This window comes from Chinchilla lanigera, unplaced genomic scaffold (assembly GCF_000276665.1).
Source record: "Chinchilla lanigera isolate Chin_1 unplaced genomic scaffold, ChiLan1.0 scaffold00067, whole genome shotgun sequence".
NCBI classification, from domain to species: domain Eukaryota; kingdom Metazoa; phylum Chordata; class Mammalia; order Rodentia; family Chinchillidae; genus Chinchilla; species Chinchilla lanigera.
Window position 1 is genome coordinate 1237957 of NW_004955468.1, and position 16997 is coordinate 1254953.

Here is a 16997-nt window from a genome sequence, read left to right on the forward strand (position 1 = left end):
CGCACAGCCCCTCCCTGCGAGTCCCGCACCCTGCTTCTCGGCAGCTGGACCTTGCGGAGCGCCGACCGCGTGGCGCTCCCGCTCCTGTGTCTTGGCTGGGGGTCCTTCGCTCAGCTCTCAGATGGTGCTGGGCACCAGGCCTCCGCAAGCCCATTCCTTGCTCAAGGCCACTTTTCCTCCGCATCCGACCTGCCAGTCTGGCTCGATAACCCGGCCCGCTTCGCTCTGCCCCGCCCCCCGCCCCAGCCCACCATGTCCCTCCTAGACCAGGTGGGCAGCTCTGTCCCTGCTCCCCGACGGCCCCACACGCAGACACAGGAAAGCCGTGGTCACCACCGCAGATCCCGCATCTCCTGCTTTTTTTTTTTGGTACCGGGAACTGAACTTGCCAGGCAGGTGCCCTGGAGCTCTATCCCCAGCCCTCTCTCCTGTCTTGCGCTCTCGTGGTTCCGATCACTTACACCAGAAGCTGAGGCCCTGACATGAGGCCCACAAGACCTCCCACGACCCCAACACCATCTGACCTCACGTCCCCCACCCTCCTCCTCTCCCGGCAGGGGCAGGGACCTGCTTCGGCCTTCTTCGGCCCCCAGGCCGCTCCTGCCTCAGGCCTTGCAGCTGCTGCTCCTTCCCATGGAGAGCTCTTTAGCCAGGGCCCATGGTGCTGACCACTTTCTGACCTGCCCATCACCCCCACCAGAATGCTAGCTCCAAGCACCCCCAGCTGTGCATCACCGAGTCACTGTTTCAGGAAGCGAGCCAGGCGTCACCCTCTTCCTGGCCCACAGCCACCCCGCTTGGCCCTGATGTGCTCCCAGCACTTACTTCTTGGGGTCGGTGAAGGGCAGCGGCCGTGGCGGGGGCTCGTCCATCCTCTTCCACCCCGCTGGGTGCTTATTGCGCACTGGCTGCTTGGAGAAGAAGGACTTGGGGACGGAGGTGGAGAGCTGGAAGGGGCTGGCCTGGGCCAGCTGGGAGGGCCGAGGAGTCTCTGCGCTGGCCATTTTGTAAACCTGAGCGGGGTAGCCAGCCCGGGAGCCCGTGTCGCTGCAGAGACCAAGAGAAAGCAAGTTCATTCCCGCAAGTCAGTCAAGGACACGCTACTGCTGTGTCTGCGGATGGTTCCAGCAACACGGCAGGCGACGCGGCCGTGCAGACTCCAGCCCGGGGACCCCGGGGCCTTTGCGATCTCTGTGGGAGTGTGAAACGTCACCCTTCCCTTGATGCAACCCATGCAGCTGAAGGTGGGGTCTCTACAGGGAGCCACGGGGACGGCTGGCTGTTTCCAAACGGCAGGCCGTGCGGGAGTCACGCCACAGCAGAGAGCAGCGAAGGAAACCCAGAGAGGAGCGGCAGTTTCAAAAAACCAGAAAACTGACAGCAGAAGGACAGATACAAACCTAGACGCCAATTCTCATATTAAAAGGGAATAGTTTAAACTAATCAGAAGGCAGAGATCTTCAGACTGGATTTAGAAAGCAACTGTAAATGCTTTCTGTGATACAGCAGTATTTACTCATGGGCAAAGGTCCCGAAGCCACTGGAGTGGACTTTATCACACTGGGGTCTGGAAGGCTTCCCCTCTGGTCAGCTTTCCCACTGCTGGGACAAAATATCCCACGCACACAAATTAAAGGCAATGCAACACCAAGTGCGGTGATGCATGCCTGTAATCCTAGCACTCAGGAGGCTGAGGCAGGAGGGTCGCCAGCAGGTTAAGGCCAGACTGAACTACATAGTGAGAAACTATCTCAAAAAACTTCGGGGGAAAAAAAAAAAAGGCAATACAGTCCCCAAGGTCATACTCCCATGATCTACCCAGACACACTGAGAAGGCCGCTTTGCTAATCTCCTAGGCATCTCTACAGCTAGTCAGGCTTTTGGTTTTTTTTTTTTTTTTTTGAGACAAGGTCTCACTATTTGGTTTAGGCTGGCCTTGAGCTCACTTTGTAGACCAGGCTGGCCTTCAACTCGCAATGATCCTCCTGGATCCTCCTGCCTCAGCTTCCCGAGTGCTGGGATTACAGGTGTGCGCCACCACGCCTGGCCTATCTAGAGCCCATCATGCTGACCATTAAGATTCAACATCAGATGGAGAAATAAAAAGAATGCGTTATGTACATACATGAACCAACTCCCCACAATGATTATGATCATTATCTACTACAAACATGTACTAATAAAACAGCTTAAAAGAGATCAAAGATCATGGAAGGTAACAGCATCTGAGCTGAGAAGTAAAGGACAAACCACATTTGTCTAACATTCTTGCTATATAGCTCAGGTTGGCCTTGAACTCACTATGTAGTACAGGCCTGGCCTCAAATTCTCAGTGATCTTCCTGCTTGAACCTCCTAAGCTAACATTTTTGTTTTGTTTTGTTTTATTTTCCCGTACCGGGAATTGAACTCATGACCTTGCGCTTGCCAGGCAGGTGCTGTGCTGCTGAGCTAAATCCCCAGCCCCCGAAGCTAACATTTCTTATAATCAAGAAAATTCAACAAGAAGTAAAAAGAATTAAGATGTACTATATAAACATGAATCAACTCCCCATGATGAATGTAATTGTTACATTTTACAAACATGTAATAATAAAAATAAATTTATAAAAAGAAAAGCCAGGAGGGCAGGAGATATAGCTCAATAGTACAGCGCCTGCCTGGCAAGCACAAGGTCCTGACTTTGATTCCCGGCACCAAAAAACAAAAACAGAAACAAAAAAAGCCCAGGCATGTTAGCGAGGAGAGAGGCTGAGGCAGGAGGATCTGCTGCAAGTTTGAGGCCAGCCTAGGCTACATCGTGAGTTCAAGGACAGCCTAAAATAGTGAGATCCTGTCTGAAAACAAATAAACAAAAAACAACCCCCTAAACCCCAAAATAAAACAAAAGAAAAAACAAAAAATGAAAAGAGAAAATTTGGAATGACCTGAATAACTTTTTCTGCCCCAGAACTGGGGATTACGCCCAGAGCCTGTGGGTGCCAGGTAAGTGTTCTACCACTGAGCAATACTGCCAGTCCAAGTCTTGTTTGTTTGTTTTGAGACAGGGTCTCACGATACAGCCTGAAGGTTGAAGATGTCACCCTCCTCCCTCAGTCTCCTGAGTGCCAGGGTTACAGGTGTGCACCGCCAACACACTGCCCAGCTGAAACCTCAACAATTCTTAAGGAAAAAAAACAAAAACAAAAACAAAAAAATAATTCTTAAGGGAAAGAAAGAAACAAAGAAAGAGACTAAAAAAAATATCAATGTAGTCACGAGGTAAGGGTTAAGTGGTTCTGTGAAACTAAGTCCAGATGTCTCTGCTGGATTATAATATAAAAATGCTTCTCCTATTTTTGGGAATGGGCAAACTATTTCAAAGAACTGGGTTGGTACATGAGTGGAGAAGCATCTCTGGAGGAAATGACGGTGAACGTGCACATGATAAATGTCAAATTAAACCATATAAATGACCCCAGGTAAAAGGGAAGTGGCTACCTGATTCGTCTGTTCTTTCTTTTTCATTTTTTGGTATTGGAGACTGAATACAGGGCCTCTGTACTAAGATACATCTCCAGCCCCTTTTTAATTTTCATTTGAGACAGGGTCTTGCTAAGTTACTGTTACCTAGGCTGGGCTTGAGTTTACAATCCTTCTGCTTCAGCCTTCCAGGGTGCTGGAACAACCATGATGTGACACGTATGGCACCATGCTCAGCGGATTTTAACTCTATTTCTGTCTATAGTACATATTTCTTTCTTTTTTTTTTTTCTTCTTTTTTTTTTTTTCTGAGAAAGGGTCTCACTATGTAAGTCAGGCTGGCCTTGAACTCACTATGCAGTCCAGATTGGCCTTGAACTTGCGATCCTCCTGCTGCCTCAGCCTCCCTAGTACTGGGATTGCAGGTGTGCCCCACTGTGCCTGGCTTTGGTACGTATTTCTTTACTTTATCAATAGGTAGGTTCAGCTTTCATGAATTGAAAAAATTTTTGAGACAGGTCTTTTTGAGACAGGGTCTCACTATGCAGTTCAGGCTGGCCTTGAACTGACTTTGTAGCCCAGGCTGGTCTCAAACTCACAATGATCCTCCTGCCTCAGCCTCCCGAGTGCTGGGATTACAGGTGTGTACCACCACGCCTGGCTTAAAAAATTTTTTTTAAAAAGGGAGAAAGATAAATAAATGTCTTTTACGTTTGCCAGCTGGCTCCATCACTGTCCTCTGGAAACCAGGGGGCTCCCCCTTTAGCTGCTGGGACAAACACTGCTGGCCATCAGGTAAATCCCCCCAAGCCTGTAAATGAAGGCGGCTTTCACTCCTTTGCTTGAGGACAGCGACCTGACATTCAGCTCTGGGGGCAAAGCCTACTTACTGCTGGCCAGTGAGACCACGCTGTGTGTGCGGGAAGGGACAGTGTGCCGTGTGACTTCTGGGGAAGATTTCCTCACGAAAAGACACAGCAGGGGGTGGCTCCGTGGTGGAGGTCTGGGTTGGATCCTCAGCAGTGCTAAAAAACACAACTCCCATGGCACACCAACGAGAAACACTTGCAGAAAGTATCACCTCCTCTTCCGCTGGTCATGCGTTTTATTTATTTATTTTTGTTTTTGTTTTTTGTTTTTCTTCCGGTACTAGGAATTGAACTCACAACCCTTGTGCTTGCCAGGCAGGCGCTATGCCGCTGAGCTAAATCCCCAGCCCCTGGTCATGTGTTTTAGAAGCTCAAGGAGGGGTCACTTTGAGACCCTGAGGGGCCAGCCTAGCAGTCACTGGGACACAAACAAAAACAGGGAAAATGGACTGGGGTATGGCTCAGTGGTGGGGCACTTGCCCAGCACACGCAAGGCCCTGGGTTCCATCCTAGCACTGCAAACGGACAGACAAAAAAGCCACAAAAAACAGGGAAAGACTGGAATCAATAAGTGATCTGATCCCGGGGCCCTCTCCCAACCTGGGCCTCTGTGTTCTGTGAGATAACCGACTTTGTCCGGGTGTGTGGTGTGTGTAGATGCTGAGGGCACCAAGCACAGTGTCAGGTAGGGCTGGACGAGCATGTTTTAGGGATCTATCGCATTGCATGGTGGCCACAGTCAGTAACAACTGTATTGAGTATTTCAAAACTGCTCGAAGAACTGATCTTTAATGTTCTTACCACAAAAAAGGTAACTCAGGGAAGTGACAGATCCATTAGTTGGAACGAATCTTTCCATAATGTGTCCATAGATGAAAACATCATGCTGTACTCTACAAATATATGCACTTATTTACTAATTAAAATAAACGTATGGTGGCGCATGCCTGTAATCCAGCACTTGGGGGAGGCTGAGGCAGGAGGATCACTGTGAGTTCAACACCAGCCTGGGCTACAAAGTGAGCTCAAGGCCAGCCTGAACTGCAGAGTGAGACCTTACCTCAAAAAGATAGACAGACAGATAGATAGATAGATAAATAAATAGATAGATAGATAGATAGAAGTAAAGGGCCATATAGTGAGTTCAAGGCCAACCCGAACTACACAGCGAGGCCCTGTCTCAGAAAGCCAAAAAAACCCAGAAGAATAATAAATTTCCTTCAACTGAGCTGGGATTCCGTCACTTGCAGCAGAACGCATGCCCCTGACTGGCCCTATCTTTAGTCCCTACTGACAGCAGGTCTTGACAAGTAACTATCTGTTCTCCTGAATGTGCGCTGCCCTCTGACCCAGCCTGTAAGGGGTGCCCCTTTCCACACACCCCACGGATCACCAGTCACGCCAGGGGCAGGGTGTGCTCTGTCATCTCTCAGTGGCACCGGGGAGGTGCGCTGCGTCGGGTGGGTCCTGGGCCCATCTGCCGGCGAACGGCGAGCCTTCTCGGGTTGGGGGTGTAGCTCAGTGACACTGCTTGCCTAGCTTGTGTGAGGCCCTGGGTTCCATCCATAGCACCACAAAAAAAGAGCTTGTCAAAAGAGTGAAGCTTCTTTCCTTCTGCAGCGTCAGTGTGGCCCTGTGTCCTCCCAGGCAGCGTGGTGGGCAGATGATGATCCAGGCGCCCAGCCCAGCCCTGACTGGCACCCTCTCCTGGCTGTCTCAGGTTGGGTCCTTCCCCTCAGCCGGCCTCAGTTTCCGCCTCCGAAACAAGGCCGCAAAGCCACAGCCTCCGGCCAAGACCACGTGGGCAAAGCGCTCAGCGCAGGGCTGGGTCGCACTCCCGAGATGCAGGCATCCAGGACGTGGTGTCTCCAGGGGCTGACACCCCAGCTCTAGGCTCAGACAGACGGCGGAAGGGTGGTAGCCTGCTCTGCTGCCACCCCACCTTCAACCGCTGAGGCCGTGGGTTTATCTGTTTTTATCTTTTTTCTTTTGTCTTTCTGAGACAGGGTCTCGCTATGCAGTTCAGGCTGGCCTTGAGCTCACTTTGTAGCCCAGGCTGGCCTTGAACTTGCAACAATCCTCCTGCCTCAGCCTCCCGAGTGCTGGGATTACAGGCTTGCACCACCACACCCGGCTCCTATCTGTTTTTTATCTTAGGGGGGCAAATTGTATTGGAGTAAACATTTTGTGGCTTGCAAAGAAAAGATGAAAGCTATAGGCTGGGCAGAGAAACCCCACCAGCCTAGTCTGGCCAGCTGGCCCTGGGGGATCTGTTGGCGGGTGAAGGTGGTCCTGGGTGGTGACAGGCGCAAGGGGCGAGCTGTGCCCGCCCTCGGGAGGAAGCGCAGCAGCGGCACGGGCGGCACTGATGGTGCTGCCTGCGTCCTGGCCTTGTTCCAAAGCATCTCACCGACATCAGCTTGTTTGGTCACCCTGAACCCCCGAAAGTGGAGCTACCTCAGGTGGGGAAACTGAGGCCCCAAGAGACCAAATAACTTGCCCCGAGTGACAGAGCTGCTAGGAGATGAAGTCAGGATACAAACCTAGGCAGTCTGGTTCAACGCTTTTAACTACCATCTGTACGCTCAGAGACAATAATTATAATGGCAAATTCGCAGTGAAGGAAAAGGAAACCTCGCAGCTGCTGGTATTTCTGAGCCCTAGCTCCGTCTCGGGCCCTGTGCTCAGTTCTTTAAATGCTTGGGCTCAGTCCAGCCCTGCACCCTTACAGCCTGGCTCCTACTGTTACCCCACCTCACGTACAGGAAACAGAGCCTCAGAGAGACGAGGGAGCCTGGCGGCGGGGGCACAGCGGGGCACACCGGTGCCCACCCCACGCCGCAGCCTGGCCGCAGGGGGCCCACCCCGCTGCTCTCCCTGAGGCCTGCCACGGGCTCCGGAGCCCGCTCTGTCCCTGCGGATGATCACGCTCCAGCACAGGCTCGTGGAGAGGCCGTGTGGCGGCCCGCGGCTGAGGAGCAGGAGGGGCGGGCCTTCTGGGAGTGGAAAGCGGAGACAGGAGTACAGACTCAAAACGGGTCCTAACCCAACCACTGCTCGCCACCTCCCCCAAGTGCCACCTGCCGGATCATCACAGAGGCCTCCTCCCCGGCACAGCGTGAGGGGTCCCGAGTACACGCGTGTTAGAGCGGGATTCTCTGGGGTTCCAGCTCATCCAGGGACAGTGCCAAAGCCCTCCCACAGGGCTCCACACCATCAGCCCCGTCTGTATCCTAAGCTCCTCCACTCCTCTGTCTCTTGTGCTCCAGTTACATAGAAGCTGTTCCTCAAACATTTCTACCTCAGGTCCTTTGCACCGCTCCCTCCGGGACCACAGGGATTTCTGCCTGGCTCTCTCCTTCCTTTGAACTATACAGACAGCCTGTATTCCTCTTGCCAAGTGGACAGTGACTGTGTAGGTCTGTCGTGTGTGACTCTGGCATCCTAACTACCACAGGTAGGGCAGGTCCCAATGGACCCCAGGCCTCCAGATTACCTTTCAGGGATGTGTCCCCAGATGGTATCCTGGAGACAGCTGGCACAGACTGGGCAAGAGAGGTCACATGCTTCCTGCTTGCTGGCAACGCCCAGCTGTGTGGGCGCCATGTGGGCGGAGGTTCTTATTGCCCCTCAACAGCCCCAACAAATTGCTCTGGAAACCAGAATGCGGTAGGGCTTGCTGCCTCGGGGAGGGCGGGGCCAGGTGGCTGCCTGCCTGGCATCACTCAGCCCTCACGGTGCCCACAGCAGGCGCTGGCGCCTGGCCCTGTGCCTGGCAGCCGAGCTCCCATGACGAATGTCTGGGGGGAGTGTGTGCAAAGCCACTGAAGTCATCGATGGGCACAAGCTGCTACAGGCTGCAATGGCTCCTGTGGCCAGGGCTGGAGCCCAGGAAAGGGAAGGGGGTTCTCTGCTTGGGCACGGCAGGGCCCATCCCTCTCCTGGCTGTCTTTGGATTTTGCCTTCTACTTTCCACATAGCTCATCTCTCCCAGAGAAGTCCACTGTGATCTTTTAAAGAACGTGAGTCAGAGTATGTACGGGCTCACACACCTCCCATGGCTCCCATGTACACCAGAATCAAATCCTAGTGTCTGACCACGGTCACAGACCTACCAGAATTGGGCTCCTGCCCACCATGCCAATCTGACCTCTGCCACTCTCCCTTTTGCCACCTGCCCCAAGTGCTCTGGCCAGCTGTTTCTAGAGCAAGGCAAATGAGTTCACCCCAGGACCCTGGCATTTGCTGTTTCAGCCGCCTGGGCCACTCCCTTGCTTCCAACAGTGCACGGTGCCCCCTCCCAGGGGCCTTCCCGGACCCCCGCTGTTCTGTTCCGTTTTTCTCCCACCTGGCATATCACATGGTCGCTCAGTTGTCTGTCTGTCTGGTTCTCTCTGGAGGACAAGGTCAGCTCTACAAGGGAGGGACTCTCCTCTGTGAAGGGCTGTCCCCGCCTCTTCTCACAAGAATCTTCAGCCCTCTGTGAGCAGCAGCCCGACACCCAGCATCCGGCCTGGAGTCTCGCAGCTCGCTGGCTCAGCCCCAGACCCGCGGCTCCCTCCCTCCGCCCACCCTGGCGATGCTGCCTGACACAGGCGCAGCTGCTCTGTGCTGTTCTGGGCTGCATGCTTCGCTCTCAGATCTTGGACTTGGCCCCTTCCTTGAGACTTCTCCGTCTGTCTCACCCCCAACACCATCTTCCAAAATGCAAACCTGGCCAGGCATGGTGATGCATGCCTGTAATCTCAGCACTCAGGGCGACTGAGGCAGGATCCTAAGTTCGAGGGTCTTAGTGAGCCCTTGTCCCCCACACCAAAAATAAAAGGGCTGGGAATGTAGCTTAGTGCAAAGGCTCTAGGTTCAATCCCCAGTACTGCAAAATAAAACAAAAAAACACAACCACAACAAAAACCTCAAACCTGCCTCTGCTGTCACCCTCTCTGCTGAAAACAAGCCTGCTTATCCTCTGCTATACAATCGATGACTAACCTGCACAATGCTGAGTGCTCTGGCTCTTGCTGACCTCCTTGACCTCCCATCGGCTGCTCCCTCCATTTCTACACTTGAGCAAAAGGGCTGGGCTCAGTGACCTCAGGGCACGCCCCTCTTCCCTGCCTCAGGGCCTTTGCACTCCCCACTCTTTCTCCTAAGTACATCCTCTACACATCCCATTCAGCCTTTCTGTTTTTAACTGTAAATGGCTGAAGCTGGGGATGTAGTTCATTAGTCGAGCACATGCTTGCTTAGCATGTGTAAGGCCCTGGGATCTATTCTTAGCGCGCACACACACACACACAAATAATCTAGCCTATATACAGTAAACGAAATATATATTGATAGTTTAACAGACTGTTGCAATGCAAACACCTACACCATTGTACCGTAGGTCAAGAGAATCTGACCAGTATCCCTGGAGTCTCACCCCCTTTACCTGCTCCCTCTTTCACATCCCCTTCCTCCTTGGGACAGATGGACACCACCCCTCCCCCTCTGTCCAGCACCTTACCCACTCCTGCAGCCCTGGGTCTCCTCTGAGGCTGGCCCCAGTATAATGCGTTCACGTTATGCTCAGTATTTGCTTGCTGTCTCCCCTGGTAGTGGCAGTGCCACGACCTCCAGGGCCTGTCCACTTGGTGCCAGCGCCCAGCAGAGGGCCTGCACACACCGGGCACTTGCTGCATGAATAAACACCAACCCCAGCTGCGGAGCTGTGGAGGTGGAGACAGGGCGGTCAGTGAGCACCCGCACCTGGCCTGTTCAGACAAAGGCCTCTGCCCTCGGTGCTGAGGTCGGGCAGCAGGGTGGCATTCCAGTTGGCGAGGGCTGGGATTGATACTGGCAGAGGCAGCAAGAGGCAGAGCCCAGGTCTAGCCCTGGGCAGGTGCTCAATGACTTCTGCCCACTAAGGTGCGACACCTGGGAGGACCAGCAGGGTGAGGTGGGTGACAGGTGGTGGGACCTGCTACTGTCTGTCTGGACTGCACTTTCTCCCCTTCCTCCCTGGCCAGCTCGGACTCTGCTCTAGAAAGCCCCTCCTGCGGGCCCTTTCATCCCCATCGCCTCCTCCATCTCAGCCCCGACCTCTTCCCATCCCAGGTGAGACTCCTTAAGCTGCCTCGGCCTAGGAATGGGCCTGCCCCCCCACGGGACTTGGAGACTGAGGACAGGCCCGTGTTTGCCTCCGTCGCTGCTGGGCCCCAGCGCTGTCTGTAACATGATTCTGTTCTATATAGTGTGATGCCAGACCCTGTTTTGTATTTTTATCTACTTTCTCTCTCTCTCTCTTTTTTTTTTTTTTGGGACTGGGTCTCCCTCTGTAGCCCAGGCTGGCCTTGAACTCACACTGATCCCCCTGCCTCAGCCTCCTGAGTGCTGGAAACAGGTACGCACTACCATGCCCACCCTCTCTTTTTTATGTGTGCGTCTGTGCGTGGGTTTATGTGTGTATATCTGTGTGAGTTACTAGGGACTGAACCCAGCGTGTTCTACCACTGAGCTACATCACCAGCTCCTTTTTAAAAAATTTTTTTGGGCAACTTCCTTGCTAAATTGCCCAGGCTGGTCTCCAACTTAGCACCCTCCTCCCTCAGCCTTCTGAGCAGTGGGTTTACTGGCAGTGTGCTACCATGCCTAGCAGGTCCTATTTATTATGCTGTTGTTTAAATACCTCCCCATTCTTCGCTTCTAATGACAGCCAGGCTTCAGCACACCGTGAGGCGGTGCTCTGCGGGCTCACTTAAGCCACCACACCCCTGAGGGAGCTATGTGATTTATCCCATTTTACAGGTCAGGAAACTGAGGCCCAGAGAGGCCCAGTTCCATGTCCAGGGCCACACAGCCAACGCTGGCAGAGAGAAGGCTGGAACCCAGGAGGGTTGACTCTGGAGTCCACATTTTTTATCCATCATGACCATAGTTTTTAACCACTTAACAGTTTACCCTAGGGGCTGGGGATGTAGCTCAGTGGTATAAGCACTTGCCTGGCAAGGCTCAGGTTATTAGTTTGATTCCCGGTATCAAAAAAACAAAACAAAACAAAAAAACCCAGTTTACTCCGGGTCCTCAGGTAGTTTACGTACTCGGGCAGTTATACTGACAATGGCAGGTGTCATTTCAACTAGTGATTTTTCTATTGAATGCATCTGATAAAACTGTCACTTTTATACTTCCTGTCATATTATCTTATAAAAATTAACTAAAAATATGCCATTTTTGATAATTTCTGTTTAAATAACTGGACTGGTAAGTGGTTACACCAGCTATTTTATTTCTTCACTCCACCAAGGGAGTATCTGTGAAATCAGGGGATGGGTTGGAAGAGCTCTCTCCTAAAACTCATTACGGCAAACACGTATCCATTTCAGATAAAACACTTCCCTCCCTGCCCCGCCCGAATCACCTCCAGCACCCCGTTTTGGGAAATGCTGTTCCACACTAAAGCCTGGTTGCCTAGGAGAAAACTTCAGGAAGCAGCTCTAATGAGTAGATAAGAATGATTTGCAATTAGCATCAATTGTCTGTATGCAAATTAAAGCTCCCGAGCGCGGGGCCCTCTTTTGTAGCACACCCGTCCACCCCCCACTTCCTCTGCTTCTGGGTTCAGCGAATCCTTTCCTCCACACAGGGTAATTTTGTGCCCATCCTCTGCCTCTTCACCATCCACTCCTGCCGCCGCCTTTCTGTGCCAGGCGCTGCGCCCCACCCTTACTCAGCTCACTGACGTAACGCTAGAGCAGGCCCAGAGCTGGCCGGCTACGGCGGAGGCTGGAGACCCCTCCGGGCGGGCACAGTTCCACCCACCCCTGTCCCAGTGATTACGGTCCTATCACCCGTGGCGAGGGCTGGGACCTTAAGTCTCCCTCAGAGGTGTGGCTGTTCAAAGCAGCCTTTGAGGTTCAGAGATTAACTTAGGCAGATGAAACGGCACATGCCTCTAATTCCAGCACTCTGGGAGGCTGAGGCAGAAGGATAGCAAGTTCAGCCCGGCCTGGGCAACTTAGTGAGATCTTGTCTTCCAATAAACAAACAAACAAACGGCTGGGGATATAGTTTAGTTCAGTGTGAAGGCCCTGAGTTCAACGGCCGGTACTGCAGAGCACAACTTACTCAGTTTCTCTGAGCCTGTCTCTCCACCTCAGCCCTTTCCTTGGGCTCTGTGACGCGGCTCCTGGGTCGGGGGCCCAGGGCCAGCGCTGACAGCACAGACCCCGTGAACTGCAATGGGTTTCTGATCTGTCAAAGAGCCTCTGGTAGGGCAGGAAATCTTTCAGCCTCAGATCATTCGGCATCCAGACCAGACCAAAGTGAAGCACAGAGAGAGCTAAGGGTTGCTTTGGAAACCACCTCTTTCACACAGAAACAGACGCAACTCTACCACTGGTTACGGTCAACAGGGCTGAGGCCGCCGCCCGAAGGCGCGTGACTAGTGTGAAGGTTTGGGTTAGAGTCCGTGGGCTGAGGAGGTCCTAGGCTCAGGCTGGCCCTGCTCAGCACGTCAGGGGAGGGAAGTGAGGCTGTGGCCTGGGGGTTGGCACTGGGGACCAGCGCAGCGTTCCCTGCCTGGGGCCACACACCTCTGGGTGGCCCTGGATGAGACTGAGGCCAGACTGATTTTCCCACCTCTACATTTTTCTGGGTGGCAGGTCACTGCGTGAAGCAGAATTGGCTCTGCCTGCCTCTGCTAGGAAAGGTTATAAATATGTCTTGGTCCCCAGCTTGACTCACTGAATTGGAAAGCTCTGGGTGGGGCCCAGTAATCTGTTAGATCAAGCCCGACTTGAGCTGTCTGCTGCCCACTACCCTTACTATAGCAGCAGGAAGGGCGAACTGTGGTCTATGCTTCCTCGAGGCTGGGATACATCGCCTGCTGCAGGGGTTCTGGGAAAGTGTTTGATCTCTTCATTAAAAAAAAAAAAAAAGGGGGAGCTGCACAGATGTGGCGTCCCTTTCCTGCCCTCGTCCCTGCCCTCACCACCCTGCAGGCACCACTGCCATCCTGAGACCAGAGACACAAGCCAGTATGGTAAGGATGATGGAGCACGAAGCCACAGAAGCCTCTCGAGGCCCCTGAGCTGCTGTGCGGCCCGGCTCTGCCCTCTCTGGAGTCCAGTGTCAGGGGACAGTTAACTCCTATTTGTTTAAGCCACAGCCTAATGTACTCCTCACACATAGTCTGGTATTCCCTAGAAAGCATAAGAACCATTGGTCTCAGCAGAAGAAAACAGAGACAGGATCAGGCAGAACCAGAGACAGATGAAGACAGACACAGCCAGGGCTTTTCCTCTATATAGATGTCTCTATCAGGGGATCTTCCAAGGCTGTCGGGCAACATGGGGGTGTCCACAAGCCCCCCGCTGCAGTAAGCCAACTCGTGTAATCGCATGCATGTATGTACATGCTTCTGGGGCGGGGTCCCACCATCTGGAAGGGGGAAGGCGGCCAAGAGCCTCCAAAGGACCTGGGCTTGGAGTGGGGCCTTACCTGGGCTGCCGTGGCAGGTCCCGGCTGCCCCCTGCCAGGCCTGTAGGGGTGCTGGAGCCTGAGGAGTACAGCTTTGGTCGGTAGCCCTTGCTCTGTCCGGCAACCGCAGGGGCCGGGGAGACCTCCCGCCGCCTGTCCGTGTGGTGGGGCCTCCCGGCAGCCTCGCGTCCCCCGCCACAAAGGCCCATGCTTCCTGGGGGCTTGTGAGACTTGGTGGGCCTAGGTGCCTTGGCCAGGGACATGCAGCTGGGGCTGGAGGTGTAGAGGGTGGTGTCAATGCCGCTGTCGCTGGAGCCGCCCTTGGAGAGAGGGTCCTGCTCTGGCTCCAGGGGGTCCAGAGGGTCAAACCAGCGGTCGTCACTGTGGCTGCTGGAGGCGTTGCTGGAGAGGGTATTGCTGCTGGAATGGCTCGAGTACTGAGGTTCGCCCTGGAAGGCAGGGAGGTGTGTCACCCTGGCTCCAGGGAAGGCCCGCGCCCCGCCTCCCTCCGCCCGCGCTCATGTGAACCCAGGGACCAGACAGCTTCACATCCTGCCCCCTAAGGTGCTGGCCTAGTCTCCTGGGGCAAGTGATGTACCCTCTCTTTATCTCAGTTTCCACATCTATAAAATGGGGGGGTGTGTGATAACATATCCCCACTCAGCCTCTCAGCGTGGCTTGGAGGAACAAACAATCTGTGGATAATGTGCTTCCCGCTTCTCACATTCACCCAGTCTAAAACTGAGCTCTGGGCCTTCCCGCCCACATCAGCCTCCTGCCTTGGATGGTGGCTGCACCCTTTCACACCCTCCAGCGGCCCCACCCAAGAGCCTTTGCTCACAGATCATGCCCTGCCCCACAGCAAACCCCACCCGCAGCATCTTGGATCCGTGCCCTGGACCTGCTACTCTGGCTTCTTTTTGGGCTCCCGCCTGGTCCTGTCCACCACTGCCTCCCACTGGGCCACTGCAGCAGCCTGCGCTCCACCTGCCGCCCATGACTTGTTCCCCACGTGAGGCCACCGGGAACCTGTGAGCAGTTGTGTGAGATGCTGAGCCTTTCCTGCTCAACCCTCTCCCACGGCTCCATCTCACCTGGGAAATTCAGGGTTCTCACCGCGGCACATGAGGCCTTGATTGCCTGGCCCATGCGCTGGCCTCTAACTTCATCTCATTCTGCTCCAGCCACACTGGTCCCTTCACTGTTCTTGAGCATGCCAGGCGTACCCCTACCTCGGGGCCTTTGCACCTGATGTTCCTTCTGTTTGCAATGCTGTTCCCATAGTTCTTTTCCCAGACCACCCCTTACTTCATTCAAGGTTCTGGCTTCAAGGTCACTTCCTCAAAAAGCTTTGCTGACAATGTTATCCTAAAGCAGCAAGATTAGTCACTCTCTCCCTTTAACTGTGCTTTGTTTTCCTTCCATAGCAAGGATCGGGTTTTTTGAGACAGGGTCTTGATATGCAGCTCAGGCTGACCTTGAGCTCACTCGGTAGGCCAGGCCGGCCTTGAACTCCACAGTAATCCTCCTGCCTAAGCTGCCCACGTGCTGGGATTACACCACGCCCGCTCAGGATCCTTTCTTCGTGCTATAAACCATTTCCGTTTATCTGCTTGCTGCTTGTTGCCCCCACTGGGGTGTCAGCTTCCTGAGGAAGGGGCTGGTCTGTCCTCTTCATCACGGGGGTCCCAATGCCCAGCACACTGCATGTGTCAAATGCCTACTCACTGAGTAAGATACAGGACTGCCAGGAGCTCAGCCAAACAGGCTCCTCCTCCTGGACACGTTTCCTGCGGCCTCGGAGTCCTGGCCATTGCAGTGGAAGTGGAAGTGACTCGTGCTGTTCCAGGCCTGGACTAAAAATTCCTCCCACTTGATCTTTTCTGCCTCCCACCCTTCCCATGGAGGGGCCCAACAGAGGTTAGGGGTGCTAGGGGACAGCAGAGCCACAAACCTGGGATACTGAGTCACCCCGTGGGCAGCTGGCCGCTCCCTGAACACCTGCACGACACCGCGTGTGACAGGGACCAACCGCGGCCTGCATTACGGCTGCTGAGACCCGAGGGCTGTGGGCTGAGCAGCTCATCCTCTAGGACTGACGCAATAACAAGGAAACTGAGATGGGCGATTTGCTCCAGATGATCCTGCTGGTGAGGGCCAGAGCCGGGATGTGAAGCTGCTGGCTCCCAGCTGAGTTCGAGGCGGTGGAGGGGGTGGAAGCGCACCGGGGTGTTCCGGGCCACACCCAGGAGGGCAGCCTGGGCTCAGCCCGAAGCTCGGGGCGGGGCAGGTGCAGACTCACTTTGGAATGCCTGTTGGGGGAATCTTTGCCTGCCGCGTCCTGCCTGGGGACGTGCTTGCTCCCACTGCTTCCAGCCATGGCGGAGAGGCGGGCCTGGGCGGGCACATGCCACAGAGGCTCTGCGGGAAAACAGGAGAAACAGGTGGTTAAGGGGGATGCAGGCCACAGCCTGAAGAGTCCCGCCCCTCTGCCGGCCTGTCTGCTCACCTCACGCTGGACCCCATCAACCCACGCCTTGGGCTGTGAAAACACTCAGGGGCAGGGGGTAGTTACTGAGCGCCACTGTCAGAGCGGTACGCCAGCTGGTCAACTCATGGAGGCCACGCAGCAGGCCCCTGGTCATCCCGAGAGGGGCTGAGAAATTTTCATGCTTACTGACCATTTGGATTTTCTCTCTTTTTTTTTTTTTTCCAGTACCGGGAATCGAACTCATGACCTTGCACTTGCCAGGCAGGCACTGTGCTGCTGAGCTAAATCCCCAGTCCCCTGGATTTTCTCTTTTGTAATTTACTTGTTCATCTCCTTTCCCCGTTTTTCTATAGGATTGACTTTTCTTTTTGTCTTTTTTTTTTTTTTTGTACTGGGAATTGAACTCAGGACCTTGCGCTTGCCAGGCAGGCTCTGTGCTGCTGAGGTAGCCCCTCGGCCCTTCTTTTTATCTTTTGGTTAGAAGTTTTTCACTTATGCAAGGTGGTTAGATGTATGTAACTCTTTAAAGGGAGAAGCACTAGGGATCAAACTCAGAGCCTTCATACTGACCTACAGCCCCAGTAAAATAAAAAAAAAATTAAAAATATATATTTTTGAGACAAGGTCTTGATAAGTCATTAATTTGCCCAGGCTGGGCTTGGACTTGTGATCCTCCTGCTTCAGCCTCCCAGAGTGCTGGGATTACAGGTGTGCACT

The 16997-nt window shown here is 53.9% G+C and overlaps 1 protein-coding gene across 2 annotated transcripts in view; it reads right to left on the reverse strand.

The window, feature by feature from the left end:
* Sipa1l3 (signal-induced proliferation-associated 1 like 3) overlaps positions 1–16997 on the reverse strand; it is a 226426-nt gene that overhangs the window by 25855 nt on the left and 183574 nt on the right. For both annotated transcript variants that reach the window (XM_013522426.1, XM_005399879.2), the window contains exons 14-16: positions 16092–16210; positions 13811–14238; positions 826–1047 (exon numbers count right to left, since the gene is read on the reverse strand). In XM_013522426.1, the coding sequence (XP_013377880.1) occupies positions 826–1047; positions 13811–14238; positions 16092–16210 (769 nt within the window). The remainder of the gene's footprint in view (positions 1–825; positions 1048–13810; positions 14239–16091; positions 16211–16997) is intronic.